This window comes from Phyllobates terribilis, unplaced genomic scaffold (assembly GCF_046119375.1).
Source record: "Phyllobates terribilis strain yellow unplaced genomic scaffold, ASM4611937v1 Scaffold_5__5_contigs__length_657084704, whole genome shotgun sequence".
NCBI classification, from domain to species: Eukaryota; Metazoa; Chordata; class Amphibia; order Anura; family Dendrobatidae; genus Phyllobates; species Phyllobates terribilis.
In genome coordinates this window covers 611665560-611693369 of record NW_027362765.1, presented here as the reverse complement: position 1 = coordinate 611693369, position 27810 = coordinate 611665560, and the positions used below count along the sequence as shown (strand labels likewise).

The 27810-nt window shown below is 44.0% G+C and overlaps 1 protein-coding gene and 1 long non-coding RNA gene across 4 annotated transcripts in view; one reads left to right on the top strand and one right to left on the bottom strand.

The window, feature by feature from the left end:
- Positions 1 to 22477, bottom strand: part of LOC141273752 (uncharacterized) — a 42497-nt gene extending 20020 nt beyond the window's left edge. Inside the window, exons 1-2 of one of the 3 annotated variants that reach the window (XR_012322131.1) lie at positions 22283 to 22467; positions 11180 to 11755 (exon numbers count right to left, since the gene is read on the bottom strand). This is a non-coding gene — a long non-coding RNA (uncharacterized lncRNA). Of the gene's footprint in view, positions 1 to 7338; positions 11756 to 22228 lie in introns of those variants that run through there. The other 2 variants (XR_012322130.1, XR_012322129.1) reach the window with 2 other exon arrangements.
- CHUK (component of inhibitor of nuclear factor kappa B kinase complex) overlaps positions 22407 to 27810 on the top strand; it is an 85987-nt gene continuing 80583 nt past the window's right edge. The window contains exon 1 of the mRNA XM_073686081.1: positions 22407 to 22638. Coding sequence (XP_073542182.1) covers positions 22534 to 22638 — 105 coding nt within the window. The 5' untranslated portion in view covers positions 22407 to 22533. The remainder of the gene's footprint in view (positions 22639 to 27810) is intronic.

The window sequence follows — 27810 nt, the reverse complement described above, 5'->3', positions numbered from 1 at the left end:
GCGCCCCCTTACCTCTCAGGTCAGTCAAGGTACTGCACCTAGAGAAAGTAGTGCCAGGAAGCTGCAACCAGCGCAGGGAACACGGTAGTGTGTTATCCCTTCAACGTCACTAAACCGTAACGTCACTACACAGCACAACTCGCTAGCGCCCTCTTAGCCTCAGGTCAGTCAAGGAACTGCACCTAGGATAAGCGGTCGCCAGGGAGACTGTCCTGTAACCTACTGGGTATCGGGGCCCTCTGTAGTGAGGGCGGTATATATATCTTCCTTGGCCGCGCCAGGAATATATATATCTGAACCTCCGACCGTCACTACCAGCCTTCCCCAATCCCCAGTTGGTATGCTGCCACCAGTCCCTATTTTAGATATACGCCCAGTCCGTGAATGGGCCTATATCGGGTCAGGAACCAACCCTGGGTAGCGTTTTTGGCTTGAGCCGAGCTCACACGGACGTGCGTTCGTTATGCAGAATAAAAGGCAGGCCCACAATTACTTGAGGTAATTGATTATAATAATACACTAGATACACGATATACAACTAAATATACACAGGTATAAGGTCAGGCTAAACTATACAACAATGGAATACAACACACAGAATCACCACAGCATATCAGTTACCGGTTTCTTGATTTTCTTGTGACGCAGGGAGAGGATTCTGCGGTCGCAGGCACGGTTCTTTGTTACAGGCTGAGGCCTACCACCGCATGGTCAAACTGCTCCTCCCCTTGCTGGCCTCAGCTGGTGCTCAGATGTTCAGCACACCACTCTTGGGTCAAAAACTGACTTGTCTCTTGTCTGTCCTGCTATCTTACCTGCCCCGTCCCGCCCACTGCTGGTGAGGTCAGCTGGCTCAGTCTCCACCCTCAGGTCTAACTTCGATCAGAAGCCCAAATTCTATGGAACCCAATAACTTCTTCTGGGATGGTCTCATGATACCCCCAGGGGTTCCCATGGATTCGGGCCGCCGTAACCGACCTTTTGATATCAATTATGATACCATACGGTCCTCAGGAATGGCTCCGCGCTATATCTTGGCTTCCAGAGCACGTACAAACGTCTACCGCGGAGGCTTGTGTGCGCAATGGCTCCGGGACGCCGTGATATTTTTTTATTGGCCCATCCCATGCAACATGCGTGTACTTTTCATGTTTCTATATCTTATGCCTCCATGCTTGTGACAGACAAAGAAACTAGTCCTATGGGACAAATGGTCAGGTACAGATAGACGAAGCACCCCCCCCTGCTGGCTGTGTTTCCTCTCGAAGTCTTTGAAGCTCCTAGCATTCAAGTGTTAAGTAGGCTTCTTATCTTACAGGAGCCTGGATGGGGGGAAACTATCTAGTTGACGTTTTAACAGAAGGTCCCAAGGGTGGGGGCTGCTGAAGTGTGGCCATCCCTGGATATGATTTATCATTACCAAGATGGCGGCTACAGGTTCATCACACGGCCGTTTCGCGCAGACACGCGCTTCAATGGGTCAAACAGGTATTAACATACCTGTTTGACCCGTTGAAAGCGTGTCGGCGCGAAACGGCCGTCGTCAAGAACAGCAAAAGGTAAGTAAGGCCCGGCCGGAAGAGTCTCCTTGTCGTGGTGGCGGCTTAAAAAATCTTTTGGCCAAAACAAAAGCTGCTGGCTATGTATGTGATATGGTGTTCGATGGGAACTGTTAATGTGTGATTGATGAGGACAGGGTGCAGAAGTGGAGTTTTTCCAAGAGTGGGAGGTGGGACTGTGGAAGATTCGAGGGGTGGAGGCGGAGCTGGGATGGAGACGGAGTTGTGGTGGAGCCTGGGTGGAGTCTCAAGGGAGCCTGAAAATTTTGCCAGTATGAGGCCCTGAAATTCCTGGTGGCAGCCCTGACCGGGGTTGATGAAATCCGTCCTGTGGTTCTTGAGTAATCTTTACTTTCAGTTTGGAGATAATGATATGCTCATGATTAGGGGCGGCCTGTGGGGGGCGATCTATCCGGTACTCTGCTTGCATAGTCATCTGTATGCTCTTATGACAGCTCACTGTGCCTTCACTGATCTGCCTCCTATTTTATATAATGCATCTAGTAGTGCGGGGCTAGATAAAATAGGAGGCTGGTCAGTGAACGATCAGTGAGCTGTCATAAGAGCATACAGATGAATAAGTAAGCAGAGCACCAGATAGAGCGACCCCCACAGGCCGCCCTAGAGTATGAGAATATCATTATCTCCAAAGTAAAGATTACACAAGAACCACAGGACAGATTTAATCAACCAAGGTATCATTTTAATCAGTGTAATGTCGCCCACCTGACAGTGTATGTAGTTTACTGAGCACAATCCTGCTGACAGGTGCGCTTTAATAATCTCACCCCTTTTCTAATATACAGTCATGGCCAAAAGTTTTGAGAATGACACCAAAATTATATTTTCACATGATCTGCTGGCCTCTGGTTTTTATTAGTGTTTGTCTGATGTTTATATCACATACAGAAATATAATTGCAATCATATTATGAGTACCAATAGGTTATATTGACAGTTAGAATGAGTTAATGCAGCAAGTCAATATTTGCAGTGTTGCCCCTTCTTCTTCAAGACCTCTGTAATTCTCCCTGGCATGCTCTCAATCAACTTTTGGACCAAATCCTGACTGATAGCAGTCCATTCTTGCATAATCAATGCTTGCATTTTGCCAGAATTTGTTGGTTTTTGTTTGTCCACCCGTCTCTTGATGATTGACCACAAGTTCTCAATGGGATTAAGATCTGGGGAGTTTCCAGGCCATGGACCCAAAATCTCTATGTTTTGTTCCATAAGCCATTTAGTTATCAACTTTGCTTTATGGCAAGGTGCTCCATCATGCTGGAAAAGGCATTGTTGGGCGCCAAACTGCTCTTGGACGGTTGGGAGAAGTTGCTCTTGGAGGACATTCTGGTACCATTCTTTATTCATGGCTGTGTTTTTAGGCAAGACTGTGAGTGAGCTGATTCCCTTGGCTGAGAAGCAACCCCACACATGAATGGTTTCAGGATGCTTTACAGTTGGCATGAGACAAGACTGGTGGTAGCGCTCACCTCTTCTTCTCCGAATAAGCTGTTTTCCAGATGTCCCAAACAATCGAAAAGGGGATTCATCAGAGAAAATGACTTTGCCCCAGTCCTCAGCAGTCCACTCCCTGTACCTTTTTCAGAATATCAGTCGGTCCCTGATGTTTTTTCTGGAGAGAAGTGGCTTCTTTGCTGCCCTCCTTGAAACCAGCCCTTGCTCAAAGAGTCTCCGCCTCACAGTGCGTGCAGAAGCACTCACACCAGCCTGCTGCCATTCCTGAGCAAGCTCGGCACTGCTGGTAGTCCGATCCCGCAGCTAAAACAGTTGTAAGATACGGTCCTGGCGCTTGCTGGTCTTTCTTGGGCGCCCTGGAGCCTTTTTGACAACAATGGAAGCTCTCTCCTTGAAGTTCTTGATGATGCGATAGATTGTTGACTGAGGTGCAATCTTTGTAGCTGCGATACTCTTCCCTGTTAGGCCATTTTTGTGCAGTGCAATGATGGCTGCACGTGTTTCTTTAGAGATAACCATGGTTAACTGAAAAGAAACAATGATACCAAGAACCAGCCTCCTTTTAAAGTGTCCAGTGATGTCATTCTTACTTAATCATGACATATTGATCGCCAGCCCTGTCCTCATCAACACCCACACCTGTGTTAATGGATCAATCACTAAAACGATGTTAGCTGCTCCTTTTAAGGCAGGACTACAATGATGTTGAAATGTGTTTTGGGGGTTACAGTTCATTTTCTGGGCAAATATTGACTTTGCAAGTACAGTAATTGCTGTTAAACTGATCACTCTTTGACATTCAGGAGTATATGCAAATTGCCATTACAAAAAATGAAGCAGTAAACTTTGGAAAAATTACTATTTGTCTCATTCTCAATACTTTTGGCCATGACTGTACTTCAAATTCGCCACCACTCACGCTCTACTGCAACTTGTTGTCTGTTTTTTTTTTTTCTTACCTCTGATGATGATTCATTTACATATTTTCATACAGTCATCAGTGGGCTGGGGCTCCTGTCGCTCTCACTCCTTCCTTCTCCGCCCTGAACCGGGAGTCCTGAGGGACTTCCTTTTCAGGGGCTAGGCTGTATAGCTTTTCTACTGGGCAAGCACCAGTTGCCACTTCTGATGCATGGCCTCTCTGCTCACCGTGTTCTCTCACTTTTGTTGCGTTCCTTTGCCAATCCCCTTTACTTTCTATGCACCAGTTTTCATTCTAATACTTGCTCATTACCTTCTCCCTAGTTTCTGCAATCAATTCAATGTGGATGTGGTGCCCCATGGTTCACCCCATCTTCAGTACCACTTACTGATTATCTTTACTGGGCATGCTGTGATGTAAATTTGACCTGCAAGTTCAGTAAAGGGAAGGGGCCACATGGCTCATTATCAACCCAGTGTAACCAATTTCCTTTTTGAAAGGGATGTGGCACTGAAATAGTAAACAATTGTACATTTTTAAGTACCGTATATCTATTTCAATGTAAGTGTGTTACCATATCCCCCCCCCTCCCCTGCACGCAGCCAAACGGGGCCAGAGGGAAACAAAGCGCACTCCATGGGAGCGGGGCTTTGATCATGCGCGGGAGGGGAGGCAGAGCAGGGCACGTCACAGGGCCCTGTGACGTGCAGGGGAGGGGGGAATATGGTAATTTAGCACAGAGGCGGGGATTTAGGGGAATAGTAAGCAGATAAGAGGGGTTTGCTTGGCAGCACCTGGACGCCAAGTCTCTGGAAAACAGACTTTATAAAACCAGATTTCTCTGCAATCAGACCACTGCTATGGGCCATACAGGTAAGTATAGATTCACTTTTCTATACCCTGTATGGCCATAATAGAGGTCTGATATCGCCCAGGGGGTGACAGATTCCCTTTAATTTTGAAGGGGTCAAGTACCAACAGGTATGCTATTCGTTATGTGTCTCATAACACGTGTTGAATTTGTATGTAATTCTTAAGACAAGTTTTGAGCCCATTAAGGGGAAAAAGTTTTATTATCTTTTTCACAATTTTTGATATTGGTAGTTTTAACTAAGTAAATATTGTTATTAAAATATTTGTATATGTTACTAGTCTCCCAGTTTGAGGCATTGTAGGGTTCTTTGAGTAGGTAGTAGATCAGTTTCGGTATGGGAATTTTTTGAAAATGTTTTCATCTTATTGAAATTATTTAGATATCTCTATATATCAAGATATATTACAAAGTCAATGTCATTAACCCCTTCACGACATGACGTATAGGTACGTCATATGTCGTGTATCCCCCTTTGATGCGGCCTCCGATGTGAGCCCACATCTTTTCCGGACATGACAGCTGATTTGATATGGTAAAAATCAATAGTGTAGTTCAAAAGTGCAACTCGTCGCACAAAAAACAAGCCCTCACATGGTCATATTGACGGAAAAATAGAAAAGTTATGGCTCTCAGAAGGGGAGCAAAAAAATGAAAATGAAAAATGGCCCGGGGGTGAAGGGTTTAAGGTTAATTTTTTTCTTGGAGAAGATAGAAGGCGCTAAGTGCTTGGTTATCATCTATAAGCAAGTCTGAAATGTATTTAACACCCTTAATTTTTCATTACTTACGCCTTCACCCCCAGCCTGTTTTCCCCATGCAGACCAGGCCAATTTTTTCTAATTTTGCAAGTTGTCATGCCAGAGGAAGGAAATGCCTGGTGTGTGGCGTAAAAGTAAAAAAACCCATCAAAAAGGGAGACGGGAGGAGGGAGACCCCTAAACACTCACCTGAGACTGAACCCTGTGCTTCCAATAGTCCCTAGATGAGTCCACACCCCCCCCATGCGCGATCACATGCCTAAGCCCTGTGATAACCCTGACTAATTGGTAGGGCAGCAAGACACTGGTCTCACCACTACAGTAAAGCCCCCGTCTCACATAGCGAGATCGCTGCTGAGTCACGGTTTTGGTGACGCAACAGCGACCTCACCAGCGATGTCGCTATGTGTGACACTTTGCAGCGATCAGGCCCCTGCTGATCACTGCAAAGTGTCCTGGACCATTTTTTGGTCGTTGACCTCCCGCTGGTCAGCACACATCGCTGTGTGACCAGCGGGAGCAGTGATCAGGCTGGTAACCATGATAAACATCGGGTTACTAGGGGCACACGCGCACCTAGTAACCCGTTGTTTATCATGGTTACGAGCCTGCTAAAGTGAGCGGTAACCTCCCGCTCACCGTAGCAGCGTGGTAACCATGATAAACAACGGGTTACTAGGTGCGCGTGTGCCCCTAGTAACCCGATGTTTACCATGGTTATCAGCCTGCTCCTGCTTCAGTAGGCTGGTAACCAGGAGCAGGACATCGTGGAAAGATTCTTTCCACGATGTCACTGCTCCCCTGATCGTTGGTGAGCCTGCCTGTTTGACAGCTCACCAGCGACCACATAGCGACGCAGCAACGATCCCTGACAGGTCGTATTGTTGTCGGGATCGTTGCAGCGTCGCTAAGTGTGACGGGGCTTTAAGAAGACACAGGGAGGGAGACAAACAGGGAGAAATCAAACAAATGGAACTCCACACCTTTAACTGGAACAACTTCTCCAGGAAGGTCAGCATAGAAAACCTATAACCAGCATAGGAGAGAGTTTAAATAATGGAAGGGAGTGGCAGCAAGATGCAGCAGCTGAGATGAGAGCCATATGGAATCCCATCAGGATCAAAAAAGAAATCTTAACCCCTTAACCACTAAGTGAAAATCAATCCACTCAACTCAAGATAATCGACAAGAGGATGCCAAAGAGGGCCTGTGATCTGCCAATCACTGTGAACTTCTCATCCCAGATACCCCAAAGTTCTCAGCAGGACATTGTACATTCGTGACACCAGTGTCACTTTATGAGATAAGAACTCTGGAACACTTTAACATATCCCAGTGATTCTGAGGTTGTTTTCTCGTGTCATGTTGTAATTCGTGTTAGTTGTACATTTTGGTTGATTTTTTTTATATTCATGAAAATATCCCAAATTTGACAAAAAAAAATGTAAAATTTAGCAAATTTCATACTTTTCATTTTTATGCCCTTAAATCGTAGTTATGCCATTCAAAATAGATAATAAATAACATTTCCCAAAAGTCGACTTTACTTCAGCACCATTTTCGAAACATAATTTTTTTGTTAGGAAGTTAGAAGAGTTAAAAGTTTCAGCAGTTTCTTATTTTTCCAACAAAATGTACAAAATCAATTTTTTTAGGGAACACATTCCTTTAGAAGTGACTTTGAGGGCCCTATGTGACAGAAAATACCCAAAAGTGGCACCATTTCAAAAAACTAAACCACTGAAAGTGCTCAAAACCGTATTCAAGTTTATTAACCCTTTAGGGGCTTCACCTGAATTAAAGCAATGTGGAAGGAAAAAATGAAAATTTTACTTTTTACCACCATAATATGGATTTACCTCCAGATTTTGCATTTTCAAAAGGCTAACAGGAGAAAATGGACTATACAATTTATGCACTTTCCCCTGAGTACGCCAATACTCCTTATGTGATGGAAAACTACTGTTTGGGTACACAGCAGGTATCGGAAGGGAAGGAGCGCCATTTGACACTTGGAGTGCAAAATTGGCTGGAATATATAGCTGATGCCATGTTGGGTTTGCAGAGCCCCTGCTCTACCTAAACTGTGGAAATCCTCCACAAGTGACCCCATTTTGAACACTATACCCCTCAAAGAACTTATTTATAAGTGTGGTGAGCACCGTTAACCTGCGGTGCTTCACAGAATTTTATAATGTTGAGCCGTGAAAATAAAAAAAAAATCACATTATTCCCACAAAAATGTTGCTTTGGTCCAAAATTATTCATTTTCACAGGGGTAACAGGAGAAAATGGACCATACAATTTGTTGTACAATTTCTCCTGCGTAAACAGATACTCTAGATGTGATGGAAAACTACTGTTTGGGTGCACAGCTGGTCTCAGCAAAGGAAGGAGCGCCAATTGAATTCTCCAGCCAAAATTGCGCTACAGTGGATTGGGAATGCCATTCCCAATCCACAATTGAAGAGTCCCTGACATGTCAAAACAGCAGAAACCTCCGCAAGTGAAAATAATTTGGAAACTACACCTCTTGTGAAATTAATCTAGGGGTGTATTGAGCATTTTTAACCCCCAGGTCGATTCACAGAATTGTATAACATTGGTCTGGGTCAATTGAAAATTACAATTTTTCCACTAAAATGTTGCTTTAGCCCCAAGTTTTTAATTTTCAAAAGGGATAATAGGAAAAAATGGACCTCACACTTTGTTGTGCAATTTCCCTTGATTGCGTCAATACCCTACATGTAATCGGGAACTGATTTTCAGGCACAATGGAAAGCTCAGAAGGGAATGTGTGCAATATGTAGTACAGATTTGGCAGTTATGGTTTCTGGGTCACATGACCCACTGGGTGAGCCCCTGAGGAGCCAGAACAGGAGAAACCCCCCCATAAGTGACCTCATTTTACAAACTACACCTCTAAATGAATTCATCGGACTCCATATAAAGAGCCCCCAAGTGCCAGAAGAGCAGAATTCCCCCTCAAGTGACCCCATTTTGGATATTACACACCTCTGGGAACTCATCTACAAGGGTAGTGACGATTTTGACTCGAGTGTTTTCCAAAAACAACAAGTAGTGGATTTTGCTGAGCGAAAACTGCTAATATGCCAGTGTCTGTACATTGTGGTGCCTAGTATGTTGTACGATATTCTTGAGCACTACCTGTTTCAGTCTGTCAGTAATTTGAGACTGGAATGGAGGTTCCCCTTACTACAAGACAATGACCCAAAGCATACTGCTAAAGCAACACTCAAGTGGTTTAAAGGGAAACATGTAAATGTTTTGGAGTGGCCCAGTCAAAGCCCAGACATTAATCCAACTGAGAGTCTGTGGTCAGACTTGAAGATTGCTGTTCTCCAGAGGAAACCATCCAACTTGAAGGAGCTGGAGCAGTTTTGCCTTGAGGAATGGACAAAAATCCCAGTGGCAAGATGTGGAAAGCTCAGAGACTTATCCAAAGGGACTTACAGCTGTAATTTCTGCAAAAGGAGGCTCTACAAAGTACTGACTTTTAAGGTGTGAATAGTTATGCACACAGAAGTTTTCAGTTATTTTGTTCTATTTGTTGTTTGCTTCACAATAAAAAAGAAAATCAAAATGTTCACAGTTGTAGGCATGTTCTTTACATGAACTTATGCAAACCCTGAAAAAAAAACAACAGTGAAATTCCAGGTTGAGGGGTAGCAAAACACAAAAAATTCCAAGGGGGGGTGAATACTTTCACAAGTCACTCTATTTCAGAGATTTAGATGGAAACCCCGGTGTAAGAGCTTAGTGCAGAGAGCAGGATAAATGTGTGCCGACCCTTACTCCGATCTTTGGCAGGCAGAATGAACAAATCAACAGCAGGTCAAGAATGGGTTTTGTGTATTTTTTATGCTGTTAATTGTGCGATATAAGTGATTAGATGACTTTGTTCTTCAGGTCAGTGCAATTACAGTGATACCAGACTTACATAGTTTTTTTATTTTTAGCAACTATTACACAGTAAAAAATGCTTTTTTTTGCAAACCAAAGTTTTGCATCATTATATTTTGAGAGCTATAATTTGTATATATTTCTGCCTACAGATTCATGTGTGGGCTTGTTTTTTGCAGGACGAGTTGACATTTTTATTGGTACCATTTTTGGTCACATACCGCTTTTTGATTGTTTTCTATTCCTATTTTTGTTAGGGTAATGAACAAAGACCAGCAATTCTTGAATTATTATTTTTTTTATGCCATTCACGGTTTGGTAAAAGTGATGAGAGCATTTTATTCTTCGGGTCAGTGTGATTATAACAATATCACATTTATATAATTTTTTTATGTTTTGCCGCTTTTGCACAATAAAAACTAATTTATAGAAAAAAACTGTTGTTTTTGCAACGCTTTATTCTGAAAGCTAAAATTTATTTTGCGTTGATGGAGCTGTATGACGGCTTATTTTTTGCAGGACAAGATGATGTTTTCAACAACATTTTTATTTACATTCAACTTTTTGCTCAGCGGTATGATGAAAAAGGATAGTATTTTAACACTTTTTTTTTTTTTTTCTACAGTGTTCACTGAAGGTGTTAACTAGTGGGGCACTTTTATAGGTCAGGTCGTTCCGGACACGGTGATACCAAAAATATGTGTACATTGTTTTTTACATAAATTTCTGTATTTATTGGAATAGGTTTTGATTTTTGTTTTTTAAATATTTTTACAATTTCTATTTTTTTTTTAAACTTTTTTACCTTGTCCCAGGACATCAACTCCACCTGCCCTGCATTGCAGGGCACTAGATCTGTGCGTTGCACACAGGGAAGAGGCATGTCATACAGAGCTGACACCCACATTTGATTGCGCCGAAGCTCAGCGTGAGCCCGCGCGATTGCCATATGCAGTACATGTACGGCGGTTTGGGGAACGCACCTCCCTACTGCAGCGGCATGCGCACTTATGTTTTTGGCTCTGTCCGCAGTAGGGAAAAGCATAGTCCACAGGCACGAGATTCCACCAGGCAATGTGGATGAGACATCATCCACGTCAATCAAAGCAGGAGGATGGCGAACAGCAGCCGGGAGGAGGGATAGAGAGCACAGAAAGGATGCCTATATGATTAACATACAACACGGGAGAACTTCAAAAGGTTTTTGCGGGTTATACAGGGGGAGTCGGGGATTATATACAGTGGGGGCCAAAAGTATTGGCACCCCTGCAATTCTGTCAGATAATACTCAGTTTCTTCCTGAAAATGATTGCAATCACAAATTCTTTGGTATTATTATCTTCATTTAATTGCAGGGGTGCCAATACTTTTGGCCACCACTGTAACAATTTATGGAATGAAGCACAGCTGCTGAATCAAGTGATAGGTTCCCTTTAACACATTTTTCATTTTGTTTCAACAAAAAGTTATAGATGGCTTAGTCATTTTATAATACTAAAATGTTAGATAAACCACAATTGTCTTTTAGAGTTACAAAATGTGCCCTGACCTATTGTACCCTGCTGTTCTATAGAATAGTTGGGCAAAAGAAACCTTCCTGCTTTGCAAATTGTATTCAACCTTTCAGACAATAAACAGATGACAAGAATAAGTATGCCACAAACCAGTTGTTGGCATTGATGTGGTGCATGTTTTGCTCCTCTGCGTTGGCCTCCATTGTAGACTGTGTATCCTCAATGTAAACTTGCGCTGGTGTCTTCTCTTCGGACTCCTGGTCCTGGGGCAAGGTCTCTTCTTTGTTCTCATTGCATTCATCTGAAGTGTTTAACGTATGATTGCAGTCAGTTCCAACTAAAGTTTTTGTGCTGCTTGTGGGGACAGTAAGCGGGTCCTCAAAAGACATCACAAATGTGCACATGACTGGGGAGGGTACTATGTGTGCTCAATAAATAAAAGAGGTAGCGAGGACTATTACCCAGAGCAGGGTCAATATTTAGATCAGCTTAGAGTTTCGCTACATAGATGGATGTAGTGAGAGGCGAGGGGAAATCTTTCCCATTTGCTACACTGATACATTTGCGCAGATTCATTTTCATTCTAATGGCCGACACCCAAGGCCATCAGTGAGAGTTCTTCTAAGTCATCTGGATTGTCGGGCTGGAATCACAGGCAGTTCTTCTAATGCAGAGATGACCTGAAATGCAGGTGTGTAGACCTGAATCAAAGGAATGTAGTTTTCACTGCAAGGAGAAAAAAAAATCCATATAGACAGCTTTAGAAATCAGATTAATATTTCCAGATCTACAGTACTGTGCAAAAGTTTTAGGCAGGTGTGGAAAATGCTGTAAAGTAAAAATGTAAGTGTTAATAGTTTATTTTTATAAATTCACAGAATGCTAAGTGAACTAAGGGGAATATAAAATAAGGCTACTAACCTGCAGATAAGGGGTTAATCTGCAGATTAATAGTATTCTGATGCCATCCCACTACCAGGAGGAAATGAACGTTATTCTCCCCCCCCCGCAGCCTAGCTCTTTCAATCACAGGGGTGTCTAGAAAATAGAGCACACGGAGAACGGTAGCTGTAAAGGCGCTACACAGTCATCACTCTCCATACACAGAGCGGTGACTCAAACCATGCCGGCGCTACCCTGGTGAAAGAGCAAGGCTGCCGGGAGAAATAAAGTTAATTTCCTCCCGGTAGTGGGGCTCTCAGTGTAGGCCCTGCACAGTGTCAGAACACTATTAACCTGCTGATTAACCCCATGCCATCTGGATCTGCAGATTAATAGCGTTATTTTACATGTCAGGATCTCATTAGCAAAAGAGAAATCTAAGCCAAATCAATATTAAGTGTGACCAGCATTAATTCTTCTAGGTACACTTCACATGGTATATGATGGAGCTGTCCAAACATCTTTGAGAACTAACCACAGATCTTCAGCATCTGAGACATGTGCAAATCCTTCTGTCTCTTCGTGTAATCCCAGACAGACTGGATGATGGCAAGATCAGGACTCTGTGGATCCATATCACCACTTCCAGGAATCCTTGTTCTCCTATACACTGAAAATAGTTCTTAATAACAATGGTTGTATGTTTAGGGTCATTGTCTTGCTGCCGAATACATTTGGAGCCAATCAGTTGTCTCCCTGATGGTATTGTATGATGGATCAAGTATCTGCCTGTATTTCTCAGCATTGAGAACACCATTAATCCTGACTGACTATCTTCAGAGTAAGGCTACGTTCCTACAATGAGCTTTTGGTGGATGTTTGACGTTGCGTATATTTGATGTGTCCACAGAATAGAATCTTACAGTTCCAGAAAAGTGGATGGGATGGGATAGAAATCTCATTCCCACTGTGATTCTTTTGCGTGCACCATAAACTCACCTGTGGTGCGTGTTTCAAATACACACCATGTTAATTTCTATTGCAAATATAGTGATTTTTTTGTGCGGAATTTCCCCAGAGATTTGCATTAGGTGCAGGTAAAAAAGGCACATGCATTTTAAGTGTGTTTCCACGGCGGAAGTGCATCAATAACACATGAAATCCGCACCTATGTCAATAAAGCTGCCAAAGCCAAATACCAGAAAGTTTCAAAAACAAATTAGCCTTATTTAAAGCATGACACAGCTACAACAGACAAAAACTGTGTAAAACTGGAGGAAACATGAGTATCATGGCATAAAAACATTTATTGATAGAAAAATAGCAATGTTTAAGTACATTAAATATTAAATCACAACATACACTGCTCAAAAAAATAAAGGGAACATTTAAACAACAGAATATAACTCCAAGTAAATCAAACTTCTGTGAAATCAAACCGTCCACTTAGAAAGCAACACTGATTGACAATCAATTTCACATGCTGTTGTGCAAATGGAATAGACAATAGATGGAAATTATTGGCAATTATCAAGACACCCTCAATAAAGGAGTGGTTCTGCAGGTGGGGACCACAGACCACATCTCAGTACCAATGCTTTCTGGCTGATGTTTTGGTCACTTTTGAATGTTGGTTGTGCTTTCACACTCATGGTAGCATGAGACGGACTCTACAACCCACAGAAGTTGCTCAGGTAGTGCAGCTCATCCAGGATGGCACATCAATGTGGGCTGTGGCAAGAAGGTTTGCTGTGTCTGTCAGCGTAGTGTCCATAGGCTGGAGGCACTACCAGGAGACAGGCCAGTACACCAGGAGACGTGGAGGCGGCCGTAGGAGGGCAACAACCCAGCAGCAGGAGCGCTACCTCCGCCTTTGTGCAAGGAGGATCTGCCAGAGCCCTGCAAAATGACCTCCAGGAGGCCACAAATGTGCATGTGTCTGCACAAACGGTTGGAAACCGACTCCATGAGGGTGGTATGAGGGCCCGACGTCCACAGATGGGGGTTGTGCTCACAGCCCAACACCGTGCAGGATGCTTGGCATTTGCCACAGAACACCAGGATTGGTAGTCGCCACTGGCACCCTGTGCTCTTCACAGATGAAAGCAGGTTCACACTGAGCACATGTGACAGACGTGACAGAGTCTGGAGACGCCGTGGAGAGCGATCTGCTGCCTGCAACATCCTTCAGCATGACTGGTTTGGCAGTAGGTCAGTAATGGTGTGGGGTGGCATTTCTTTGGAGGGAAGCACAGCCCTCCATGTGCTCGCCAGAGGTAGCCTGACTGCCATTAGGTACCGAGATGAGATCCTCAGACCCCTTGTGAGACCATATGCTGATGCGGTTGGCCCTGGGTTCCTCCTAATGCAGGACAATGCCAGACCTCATGTGGCTGGAGTGTGTCAGCAGTTCCTGCAAGATGAAGGCATTGAAGCTATGGACTGGCCCGCCCGTTCCCCAGACCTGAATCCGATTGAGCACATCTGGGACATCATGTTAAGCTCCATCCACCAACGTCAAGTTGCACCACAGACTGTCCAGGAGTTGGCAGATACTTTAGTCCAGGTCAGGGAGGAGATCCCACAGGAGACCATCCACAACCTCATCAGGAGCATGCACAAGCGTTGTAGGGAGGTCATACAGGCACGTGGAGGCCACACACAATACTGAGCCTCATTTTGACTTGTTTTAAAGGACATTATATCAAAGTTGGATCAGCCTGTAGTGTGTTTTTCCACTTTAATTTTGGGGGTGACTCCAAATCCAGGCCTCCATTGGTTAATAAATTTGATTTCCATTGATGATTTTTGTGTGATTTTGTTGTCAGCACATTCAACTTTGTACAGAACAAAGTATTCAATGAGAATATTTCATTCATTCAGATCTAGGATGTGTTATTTCAGTGTTCCCCTTATTTTTTTGAGCAGTGTATAAAGAGGACATAAGGTGCAGTGAACCAGACACTGTGGCACTGCACAATGAAAAAAGGACCCAAATATATCCCACATAGGTGGTGAGGAGCAGAGAGTATATATACTGCGAAGTGCTGATTGACACAACTTAAAGTACCACGAAGGCTCAAACATAAGCCATATTCACCCAGGTGTCAATCATATAAAACATCCCATATGCTCACTAAAAAGAAGGGGCCTTAAGACAGCGTGGGGCATCAAAGGAGTGGTACGGTGGTCAGGACGCGCCTTGACACGCATTTCGCCCGTAAGCACAAAACCTTTCTCAAGAGGCAAAAACTGCAGGATCAAAAAGGTGATAAAAATGCATGTTACAAAACCGCACACAAACGCAATAAAACAACGCAGGTAACCGAATATAAATAATAGGTGCAAAAATTCTGTAACATCAAAAACTCACCAAAAGCTCATCGTGGGAAAGTATTCTAAAGAAGAATAAGTAGTCAGGGAAGTGATGATATGGCCCCACAGAGCACTGATCTCAACATCATCCATTCTGTCTGGGATTGCATGAAGAAACAGAAGGATTTGCACGAGTCTCATTCATAGAAGATCTGTGGTTAGTTCTCTAAGATGCTTGGAACAACTTCACCTCCTGTAGAGTTCCTTCATAAACTGTGTACCGAGAAGAATTAATGCTATTTTGAAGAAAAAGAGTGGTCACACCAAATATTGATTTGTTTTAGATTTCTCATTTGTTTATTCTCTTTCTTAATTGTTTATTCTCTTTGTTAATTAATACAAATTAACTATTAACACTTTTGATTAAACCAACTAAATCTAACACTATTGATTAAACCATTCTTACTGTGCAGCAATTTTTCCACTTCTGCCTAAAAGTTTTGCTAAATAGCACACAGATCTCTCATTTACAGAAGCACTCCTCCCATCAAAATTTGTATCCTATGTACTGTACAGACCAAAAGTTTAGACACACCTTCTCATTTAAAGATTTTTCTGTATTTTCATGACTTGGGGACACTTTCAAAGTTTTCCCAATTTTACGCACTGACTGACCTTCATTTCTTAAAGTAATGATGGCCACTCGTTTTTCTTTACTTAGCTGCTTTTTTCTTGCCATAATACAAATTCTAACAGTCTATTCAGTAGGACTATCAGCTGTGTATCCACCAGACTTCTGCACAACACAACTGATGGTCCCAACCCCATTTATAAGGCAAGAAATCCCACTTATTAAACCTGACAGGGCACACTTGTGAAGTGAAAACTATTTCCGGTGACTACCTCTTGAAGCTCATCAAGAGAATGTCAAGAGTGTGCAAAGCAGTCATCAAAGCAAAAGGTGGCTACTTTGAAGAACCTAGAATATAAGACATATTTTCAGTTGTTTCACACTTTTTTTGTTAAGTATATAATTCCACATGTGTTAATTCATAGTTTTGATGCCTTCAGTGTGAATGTACAATTTTCATAGTCATGAAAATACAGAAAAATCTTTAAATGAGAAGGTGTGTCCAAACTTTTGGTCTGTACTGTATATCCTGCAAATGTTGTGAAGGGGTTAAACCTCTCATCCCCATTTTATGACTGAGCCTTTGGGAGGAAAAGGAAGAAGGGAAAATCAAATTATTTAGCCCCTGCCATCTTTTTTTTTTTTTTTTTTTTTTAACACTGCATGAGTTTGATCCCCACCAAACACTTCACCAATCTACTTCTCTCTTTTTTCCTAATTTTGCCTAATTTCTCTGCTGATACTAATTGTTTATTTCCTATTGCCTTCTTCTTTACTTTTTTCCTTATTATTTCTATCTCCTTTGTACTCCTATTATTAGTCTACTTCTCAATTTCCTCTCCTTCACTCTACTCCTCCATCTTTTTCAAGTTTTCTTGTAGGCGTTTTTTTCAGTTTCAGGTCCACCTCCAGCCTTTTTAAACCCCCTGCCTGCCTGTGAGATGGAAGCTGAGAGGAGCCTGCAGATGTGTCAGGTATAATCACACACAGCTCTGCAGAGAGATCAGGAGAGCGGCCATCACACATCACACTGGTAACTCCCACTTCTATTTAAAATAAGCTCTGGAGGTGGAGTTTATGCAGACCTATGTCCCACCCATAGATCTTAACAGCTCATTTACATCTAAGAAAATGTAGACTTCTCTGGAATAAGACATTGGATCGTAGCTATCAAGGTATCATTTTATTCAGCTTCCTATGACCTACATGCCCATATGGACGGCGGGGATCCCACTGACAGATTCCCTTTTACAGTTCTGTAGATGCAAAAACTGGCCACAAAAAAAGATGTTTATATAGAAAAAAAACTGTCAGCTAGGAGTGGGCAGCTAACGTGACAGGTTCCCTTTAAGGGTTAAAAGTTAAGCAGCGATTTCTCATTTTTCCAACAAAATCATTTGAAGGGACTTTGAGGGGTTTATATGACATAAAACACCCAAAAGTGACACCATTCTAAAAACTGCACCCCTCAAGGTGCTCAAAACAACATTCAAGAAGTTTATTAACTCTCCAAGTGCTTCACAGGAATTAATGGAATGTGAAAGGTAAAAATGAACTTTTTACTTTTTTTCACTAAAATTTTACTTTAGATCCAAATGTTTTTATTTTCACAAGGATAACAGAGAAAAATGGACCCCAAAATTTTTAGCGCAATTTCTCCTAAACATGCAAATTCCCCATATATGGGGGAAAACCACTGTTTGGGCGCACGGCAGGGCTCGGAAGGGAAGGAGCGCCATTTGACTTTTTGATTGTAAAATTTGCTAGACTAATTAGCGGACGCCATGTCGCATTTAGAGAGCCTCTCATGTGTCTAAACAGTGGAAACCCCCCCCCCCCCCAAGTGACACCATTTTGGAAACTAGGCCCCTCAGGTAACTTATCTAGATGTGTGGTGAGCACCTTAAACACCCAGGTGCTTCACAGAAGATTATAACATAGAGCTGTGAAAACAAAAAAAAATATTTTTTCCACAAAAAAAAAGCTCTTTTAGCACCAATTTTTTTATTTTCACAAGGATAACAGGAGAAAATGGACTCCAAAATGTGTTGTGCAAGTTCTCCTAAGCATGCACATACCTCATATGTGGGGAAAAAACATTCTTTGGCTGCATGGCAGGGATCAGAAAGGAAGGAGTGATGTTTTGGAATGCATACTTTGATGGAATGGTCTGCGGGTGTCATGTCGCGTTTGGAGAGCCCCTGATGTGCCTAAATTATAGAAAACCCTCACAAGTGAAACCATTTTGGAAACTAGACCCCTCAATGAATTTATCTAGATGTGAGGTGAGAACCTTGAACCCACAAGTGCTTCACAGAATTTTACAACGTGGATCTGTAAAAATGAAAAAAATATATATTTTTCTCACAAAAATTTAATTTTATCCCAATTTTTTTTTCATTTTCACAAGGATAGCTGGAGAAAATGGACACCAAAATTGGTTGTGAAATTTCTCCTGAGTATGCAGATACCCCATATGAGGTCGAAAACTACTTTTGAGGCAAAGTGCAAAGCTCAGAAGGGAAGAAGTGCTATATTGGAGTTCATATTTTGTTGGAATGGTCTGAGGGTGCCATGTCAGATTGGCAGAGCCCCTGAAGTACCAGAACAGCAGGACCCCCCTAAGAGATCCCATTTTACAAACTACACCTCTCAATGAATTCATCTAGGGGTGCAGTGATCATATTGACACCACAGGTGGGTCACAGAATTTTATACCATTGGGCAGTGAAGAAAAAAATAATTACATTTTTATCACCAAAATGTTGTTTTAGCCCCAGATTTTACATTTTTATACTGGTAAATGGGTAAAAATGGCACCAAAATTTGTCCCACAATTCCTGCTGAATGTAGAAATACCCCATATGGGGCTGCACAGTACTGCTTAGCCATACGGCGAGAATCGGGAGGGATGGAGTGCTATTTGCCTCCTGGAGCGCAGATTTTTCTAGAATAGTTTGCGGACTCCATATACAGAGCCCCTAAGTGCTAGAAGAGCAGAATCCCCCCCTCAAGTGACCCCATTTTGGAAAATATACCCCTTTGGGAATTTATCTACAGGAGCAGTGATGATTTTGACTCCAAAATAATTATTTTTCCATCACTTTATTCTGAGAGCTATAAACTTTTTTAGTTTTCAGCTGATGGAGCTGTATGGTGGCTTGTTTTTTGAGGGACAAGATGACGTTTTTAGAGATACCATATTTATTTACATTTGTCTTTATGATTGCGTTTTATAGGTCAGGTCGTTCCGGATGCTGCGATAGCTAATGTGTACTTTTTTTTTCCATAAAAATATTTGTGTGTACAATATATTTTTATTATTTTGTGGTTTTTTTTTTTTGTTTGTTAAATTTAATATTTTTTTTTTTGTTTTTAAAATTCTGTTTTACTTTGTGCCACTATGGGACTTTCACTTTTTTCAGCCTGATCGTTTATAAAGCAGAGGGGGGGGGATGCACAAACCTACATCATGCTCTGAGCATGATATAGCATCAGGTCACCATAGCAACTATTGGGCCCCCGCGATATCGCGGGGCGCCGATCAAAGGGAAGAGTGGTTCCTTCCCTCTGCCTGGCTCGCTAAATGCTGCAAGCAATATCAATAGCAGCATTTAGTGGGTTAAAGTACCGGGAGCGGTGCGGGCACTGAGTCCTGGGTGTCAGCTGTCACCCGCAGGTAAATAGTGTTTAAATCCTGTGTAGCCAGATTACCGGAGAAGCGACTACTGGGAAAATTTGAAGGGACTCAGTCAGCACAGAATCGCTGTTCAAACCTACAGTAGTACAGGAGCTCGGTGCTTCACAGCAAAGCCAATGGCTTAAATACATCTTCTCACCTGCTTTGTTTCCATCTACAGTATCTCCACCCTTCTATGAAGCAGGAGCTGTCAAGCAAAGAAGAGGAGGGTGGAACGAGAGGGAAACAAGCAGGTGGGAAGGTGTATATAAATGATTGGCCATGAAGCACCAGGACTTCTTTTGAACAGTCATCCTGTGCTGACAGAGTCTCTTTAAGTTTTCTTGTCCTTGTAGCAGATCTCTTCCCCTCATTAGGCTGGTGCAGGAAGAGGTTACATTGTGAGCGACTGTAATCACTCCCTGGCACACAAACGCTGGTGAGCAGCCAGCTAATTAAGTGCAGGAGAGTGAACCAGGAGCTCACCGTGGAGCTGTTACTGTTATAGCTCTCTGCACTGCCCAGATTGGAAGAGAGCAGCTGCAGGGAGAACATAGCTTCATTGTCTCCCTGCAGCTGCTGCTCTGGTAAGCTGGCTACACAGGAATTAACCGCTAATTATCTGCACATTACCCCTATATCTGCAGGTAAATAGTGTCTCTATATGTAACATATGTAACAGGTTCCCATTAAACAGTAGCTAAAGGTCTGTTTTCCCCCCACAAAATTAAAATGAGGGTTACTCTTTAACCCCTTCACGACATATTATGTACATGTACTTTATATGTAGTGTCCCTGCCTTTGATGCAGGCTCGCATGCTGAGCCCCCCCCCCATCTTTACCGGCAGATGATGACTCATTTAATCAGCCATCATATGCCTTTTACAGCTGCGGGTGGAGCGGTACTCTGCTTGCTGCTGTTAACCTGTTAAATCCCGCTGTCAATCTCTGACAGCAGCATTTAAAGAGCGCTGGCAGAAAGGCGCATCATTCCATGTGCCCATTGGCCCACCCGTGACGTGATCGCAGGGCGCAGATGGGTTGTCATGACAGCCGGGGGTCTGCTGAAGACCCACTACACCTGTCATCACTATACTCCTGTGAAAGCCAGTCCATGGCTGGCGTTCATAAGAGGCCGTGATTTTCTCTATGCATAGCCGCGCTGAGGCACTGCTATGTATAGCACAGGCAACCGGACAAATGCAGCTCCAAGTCTAAGGAAACATAAGTTTTAAAACATCTGAAAAATATAAGAATTCTAATCACTGCCCTCTACCCTGATAAACAAATAACACATATGATACCGCTGTTTGTAAGAATCCAATCTATCAATATATAAAATTAAAAGGGTTCTCCACTACTAGGACAACCAGGCCTTCATCTAAATGTTTGGCCCCGATAAAATTAAAAAAAGCCTATACTCTCCTCCCGTGCCGATGTCGGCACTCATGCGGTGTTGTTGTGACACATCCGGCCCCCAATCAGCGCTGGCGTCACGGTCTCCGACTTTGTATGAATTGAACATGAAGAAGAAGTCAGAGATTAGCTGCAGCCCTGGCTTCCTCTTCATGTTCAATTCGACAGGAGGGAACAGTTACGCCAGCGCTGATTGGGCACCAGGCATCATAACAACCACACGGGAGCCACGGGACCGCGAGTGCCGACACCGCTGGAACAGCACCGACACCGGAGGAAAGTATAAGCTTTTTTAAATTGTTGGCACCGAACATTTCTATAAAGAAGTGGTTGTCCTAGTAGTGGAGAACCCCTTTAAACAAATTGGTAAAAGGAAAAAAAATATTATTTTTTGATCAATATATCGTACCTGCCCAGCTCCATTGATAAAAAATTAAAATGTTTAAAGGTCTCTGAAAACGGCAAGAAATTTACATACTTCTATAATATATCTAGAGCCATCCATACAGTTGTAGTATGGCTGTCAGAGCCCTGCTGAGCCGGAGGAGTCATCACCGGGTCAGCAGGTAGCCACATCATGCCGGGTATGGCCGTCAGAGCCCTGCTGAGCCGTAGGAGCCATCACAGGGTCACCATGTAGCCACATCATGCCGGGTATAGCTGTCAGAGCCCTACTGAGCCAGAGGAGCCATCACCGGGTCACCAGGTAGCCACATCATGCCGGGTATGTCTGACAGAGCCCTGCTGAGCAGGAGTAGCCATCACCGGGTCACCAGGTAGCCACATCATACCGGGTATGTCTGACAGAGCCCTGCTGAGCCAGAGGAGCCATCACCGGGTCACCAGGTAGCCACAACATGCCGGGTATGGCTGTCAGAGCCCTGATGAGCAGGAGGAGCCATCACCGGGTCACCAGGTAGCCACATCATGCCGGGTATGGCTGTCAGAGCCCTGCTGAGCAGGAGGAGCCATCACCGGGTCACCAGGTAGCCACATCATGCCGGGTATGGCTGTCAGAGCCCTGCTGAGCAGGAGGAGCCATCACCGGGTCACCAGGTAGCCACATCATGCCGGGTATGGCTGTCAGAGCCCTGCTGAGCAGGAGGAGCCATCACCGGGTCACCAGGTAGCCACATCATGCCGGGTATGTCTGGAGGCGCTCACATCCAGCAGCCATAGAGCAGCATCCTGGCCAGGTTCACATCATACAATCCTCTACGAATGATAACAGAATACATTCCCCAATATATATACACTTCACGTGAACAATACGCACGAGTAACTGAGGCCACAGCGGCCCGTGCAGCCAGCGACCATAACAGTAACACACCCTGAGCTGACGTGCTCCTTCCTTCCAGCAGAAGCAGAGAGGGGAAAAAAGTGTTTCACGCCCCCCCCCCCCAAAGAGGCGAGCACAGTGGTGGAAACGAGACGTGGACCGCATCCGAGGAACACGTGACACAGTGTCCCCCTATGCAGCTCAGGAGACGCTACAGACCGGAAGTGTTTGGAAATGTGGTGACAGGTGATCGGAAGTTGCTAAAGGAGGCGGAAGTCCCCGTGTAGGTGTGTGTACTGACCATGGAGCGGCCTCCGATCCAACAGGGAACTGTGTGCGGCCCGTGGGACATGAAGGACCGGCTCGGCACCGGGGGGTTCGGGAACGTCTGCTTGTACCAGAACCGGGTAAGTCGGGGCGCTGCTGTGTCAGAGACTTGGGGGCTGCCCCCTCTGAGCTGTGTGGGGTCCGCGCTCTGGTTGTTGATGACACCTGTGGATGTCCTCCTTTGCCGATGTGGGCAGGTGACGGCGGCTGTTGTCAGATGGTGAGGTTCCTTTTCTGAAATGCTGTGTTACTTCTAGGCCAGACATAATGGACCAGGCACCGTCCAAAGATTTATTGTTCCATCAATCCACAGAGTTTTCTCCCTAAAGTCTTAGCGATCATTCAGATGTTTTCTAGCAGAGCTGAGAGGAGCCTTTATGTTCTTATTGCTCAGCAGTGGTTTTCGTCTTGGAACTCTGCCAGGCATGCCATTTGCCCAGTCTCTTTCTTATGGTGGAGTCATGAAGTTGTCCACTACTTTTTAAGAGACCCCCAATGTATTAACCCAGTGATTATAAGACGTTTTGTAAATACCTTGTGGTGCCTTTTCTGCCTGTGAGCGGTGCTATCACTGGCCGCTCACAGGCATCACGTGACCCCCCGGCTGCAGCCGGCTCTGACATCCGCTGACATGACAAGTCCAGGCTGCAGCCGGGGGTCCCTCTTCTGCGTTCCATGGTGGATGCAGGGCTGTGGGCGGGGTTACCCCATGCGTCACACCCGGCATCCACCCCGCGCTTTCCCCTTAAAAAGTAGTGGACAACTCCTTTAACCAAGGCAAGTGAGGCCTGCGGTTCTTTGGATATTGTTGTGGGGTCTTTTGTGCCCTTTTGAATGCGTTGTTGCTGTACTCTTGGGGTATGTGCACACGGTCAGGAAACACTGCGGATTGGATGTGCAAACCGCAGCGTTCTACATTACCAACAAAGTAGGTGGGATTTGAATAAATCCCATGCCCACTATGCTTCTCTTTACACCTGCTTATCACCCGCGGACACGGACAGGCGGCGCGTCTTCACTGACCGCAGCATGGCAATTTCTCTTGTGTGGGGCGCTGGTCTCCTCCAGAGAAATTCTATCAGTGCAATGTATAGGATGCGATGAATCCACATGGTGCAATGAACACATGCGGATTCACCTGCGTGCAGCGCTTTGGACGCAGTACAAGTATGCTGCGTTCAAAGCGCTTGCCATACAGATAATGTGCACATACCCTTGGGGTAATTTTGGTCGGCCGGCCACTCTTGGGAAGGTTCACCACTGCTTCATATTTTTGCCATTTGTGGATAATGGCTTTCAATATGGTTTGCTGGAGTCCCAAAGCTTTAGAAATAGCTTTATAATTTTTTCCAGACTGATAGCTCTCAATTACTTTGTTTCTCATTTGTTCCTGAATTTCTTTGGATCACAGCATGATGTCTAGCTTTTCAGGATCTTTTGGTCTACTTCACTTTGTCAGGCAGGTCCTATTTAAAGCTCACCTGTCAGCAGGATTGTGCTCAGTAAACTACGTACACTGTCAGGAGGGCGACATTACACTGATTAAAATGATACCTGTGTTGATGAAATCTGTGCTGTGGTTCTTGTGTAATTAATTTCAGTTTCAGGGCGGCCTGTGGGGTGGGCTCCATCTGGTACTCTGCTTACATATTCATCTGTATTCTCTTATGACAGCTCATTGTGCCTTCACTGACCAGGTTCCTATTTTACATAATGCATCTAGTATTTCGGGGCTAGGTAAAATAGGAGGCAGGTCAGTGAACGATCAGTGAGCTGTCATAAGAGCACATAAAAAAAATTGTTCACCTTCCCCGGGTTCCCACTCCGCGTGATGTCCTCTTCTATATCTGCTGAAGGAGCAGGCAGCCGACTTCGTCCCTGCCACGGTGCATGATGTCATGGATATGCCGATGTCTGCTGCTGGTCTCTGATTGTCCGGCAACATTTAATGCAGTGCAGGGACCCGGCTGGTCCCCTGTGTCATAATACATTTCAGCTGGGTGTCCGAGGATATCCAGCTGAAACAGCACTGGTGTTGCTGGGCCTTCCTCCTCATTCGGGCCCTGTTGCAGTTACACTGGCTGCATTGCCAATATGTCCGCCCCTGGTCTCTGAGACCGAAGACCACTGCTAGACAGCCGGACCTGGACTCTTCTGACAATCTCTTCTATATTGAGCACTGTTTTGAAGCCCACCTAGATTGCTGGAGTGCGCTGCTACCTCTTATAGCTCCAGAGGTGCTGGCATTTTTTTTTTCATTTTACCGCCAGCTGATTTCTGGTCAGTCAATTGATGGTGACGCGGGACCAGAGTGGCGTCGGGGACAGCTGAAGACAGGAGCTGGTAATTTATAGTAATAGGTGCAGGGAACATGCATTAGTAATATCATTTCAGTGTTAAAATTCATTAAAAAAAAACAAAACACCTGAGTGGTGCCTTAATCTCAGCCTCGTGCTTACAAGTTAGAAAGCAGCAGAAGTCGGTCACTTGGGCCACAAGCTGTAAAGAACAGTTTTAATAACTCAAGAATGTTAGTAAACTGCAAAAGTGATTGATATTGTGGGATAGTACTAGTAATATCAATCTATGAGGATAGGAATAACCCTTTAATGGTTGGTTACAGACCCGTGCTGCAATTGCTTACTTGCAATGTAACATACATCTAAACAGCCTGGTTTGAGGACCTCACCTTGGAGACCACAGTGTGAAGAAGTATACATAAAGCAAATTATATGATTCTAGTAAGCCGAAGTGTAAGTCTACCACGTTCTGTTACTTGCATTGATTTTAAGATACAACCTGTATTATAGGCCGGAGCACATTCACAGTTCTTCTAGTCATTATTAGAAACCGTCACCGAGCTTGTCTACTGATAAATCCATAATAGCTGGAAAATTTTCTGACTGAACAGTGAGGCTGAGAGCCCACGATCAGGAATGATAGCGTTTTGGACATAGCGTATTTTTGCTGTGTCCAAAACTTGTGTTGCACAGTAGATGAGATTAATAGAAATCCCATGCCCACTGTGCTTCTTTTTTACGTTGGGTAAACTCTCCTGCGGTGTGGGTTTCCCAGCCGCAACATGTCAATTTCTCTTGTGGGAACACTCAGTTTTCTGTGCGGACTTTCCTCATAGATTTGCATTAGATGCAGTAGATCTGCAGTAAAAAAAAGGAGGTGTAAAGTGTGTTTACGCAGCACAAATGCACCCAAAGAAACGCATCTGTAAATAAATAATTTTAAAAAATGACCCCTATTTTTGATAACCAGCCCAGGTAAAGCAAACAGCTGCTCCCTGAGATTTTCAGGTTGGAAAGGTTCATAGATATTATTCCCATTCCCAGGCTAAAAATACAAGCCTGTAGCCACCCCAGAATTGGCGCATCCATTAGATACGCCAACTCGGGCACTTTGCCCAGCTCTTCCTGATTGCCCTGGTGCTATGGTGTTGATGTCAGCTTTGTAGTGTCAGCTGGCATCAAGCCCCCAGGGGTTAGTAATACAGAGGTTTCTATAAGATACCCCCATTACTAACCCAGTAATAAAAAAAAAACAAAACATATACACAGGAAAAAATAGTATATTAACCCCCCCTTCCACACACTTCGTTCAATTTATTTAAAAAGCAAAAAAAAAAAAAAATGAAGATCCGATGTAGTCCAGCAAATCCGAAGTAATCCAAAAATGGGAACCTGAAAGATATAAAAAGAGAGGTAAAGAAATAAAAACAAGAAACACTCCCTAATTCACCATGCTCTCTTCTTTCCCCAGCAGGGTAAGTTTTCTCTTCCTCCTTCATGGAACTCAAATCTGGGGAGAAATCGGAGAGTCTCCTGAAGCGAGTGTCCCTCACTGCTGAGTGGTGCAGTGTAGCAGGAAGGGAGTCTAATCCTTAGGAGCCTCTAGGTCACATTGTGTGCACAGTCTTTCTATGTTGGCCGGATTCGAAGGCCAGACTGTGGCCACTGAGTCTATACCGGCTCAGGATCTTGTGGTCTCTGGGGTCTGGGATTTTCTCCAGGTATGGAGACAGTCTGTAGTCTCTATAGATGTCAGTACATGTTCAGTTTCTGTGAGGTTATGATATAGTTCCTCCAGTTACTGACATACTTCTCCAGGCCCTCGTCTACCATCTTCCTGATTCAGGCTTTTGTCAGGCTGCTGTGATGGTTAGTGTTTAGATCCTTTTGGGTGAACTGTTTCGGCGGTCCTGGTTCGTGTGGAGCACCTATACAGTGGGGGAAAAAAAGTATTTAGTCAGCCACCAATTGTGCAAGTTCTCCCACTTAAAAAGATGAGAGGCCTGTAATTGACATCATAGGTAGACCTCAACTTTCTCAAGAGAGAAAAGGAGAACACAAATCCTGAAAATCACATTGTCTGATTTGGAAAGAAATTTTTTACAATTTTGGTGGAAAAGAAGTATTTGGTCAATTGCAAAAGTTCATCTCAGTACTTTGTTATATATCCTTTGTTAGCAATGACAGAGGTCAAACGTTTTCTGTAAGTCTTCACAAGGTTGGCACACACTGTTGCTGGTATGTTCTCCCATTCCTCCATGCAGATCTCCTCTAAAGCAGTGATGTTTTGGGGCTGTCTCTGGGCAAAACGGACTTTCAACTCCCTCCAAAGGTTTTCTATAGGGTTTAGATCTGGAGACTGGCTAGGCCACTCCAGGACCTTGAAATGCTTCTTAAAAAACCACTCCTTCGTTGCCCTGGCGGTGTGCTTGGGATCATTGTCATGCTGAAAGATCCAGCTACGTTTCATCTTCAATGCCCTTACTGATGGAAGGAGGTTTGCACTCAAAATCTCACGATACATGGCCCCATTCATTCTTTCATGTCCACGGATCAGTCGTCCTGGTCACTTGGCAGAGAAAGAGCCCCAAAGCATGATGTTGCCACCCCCATGCTTCACAGTAGGTATGGTGTTCTTTGGATGCAACTCAGCATTCTTTTTCCTCCAAACACGACAAATTGTGTTTCTACCAAACAGTTCTACTTTGGTTTCATCTGACCATATGACATTCTCCCAATACTCTTCTGGATCATCCAAATGCTCTCTAGCAAACTTCAGACGGGCCCGGACATGTAATGGCTTAAGGGGGGACACGTCTGGCACTGCAGGGTCTGAGTCCCTGGCGGCCTAGTGTGTTACTGATGGTAGCCTGTGAAACGTTGGTCCCAGCTCTCTGCAGGTCATTCACTAGGTCCCCCCGTGTGGTTCTGGGATTTTTGCTCACCATTCTG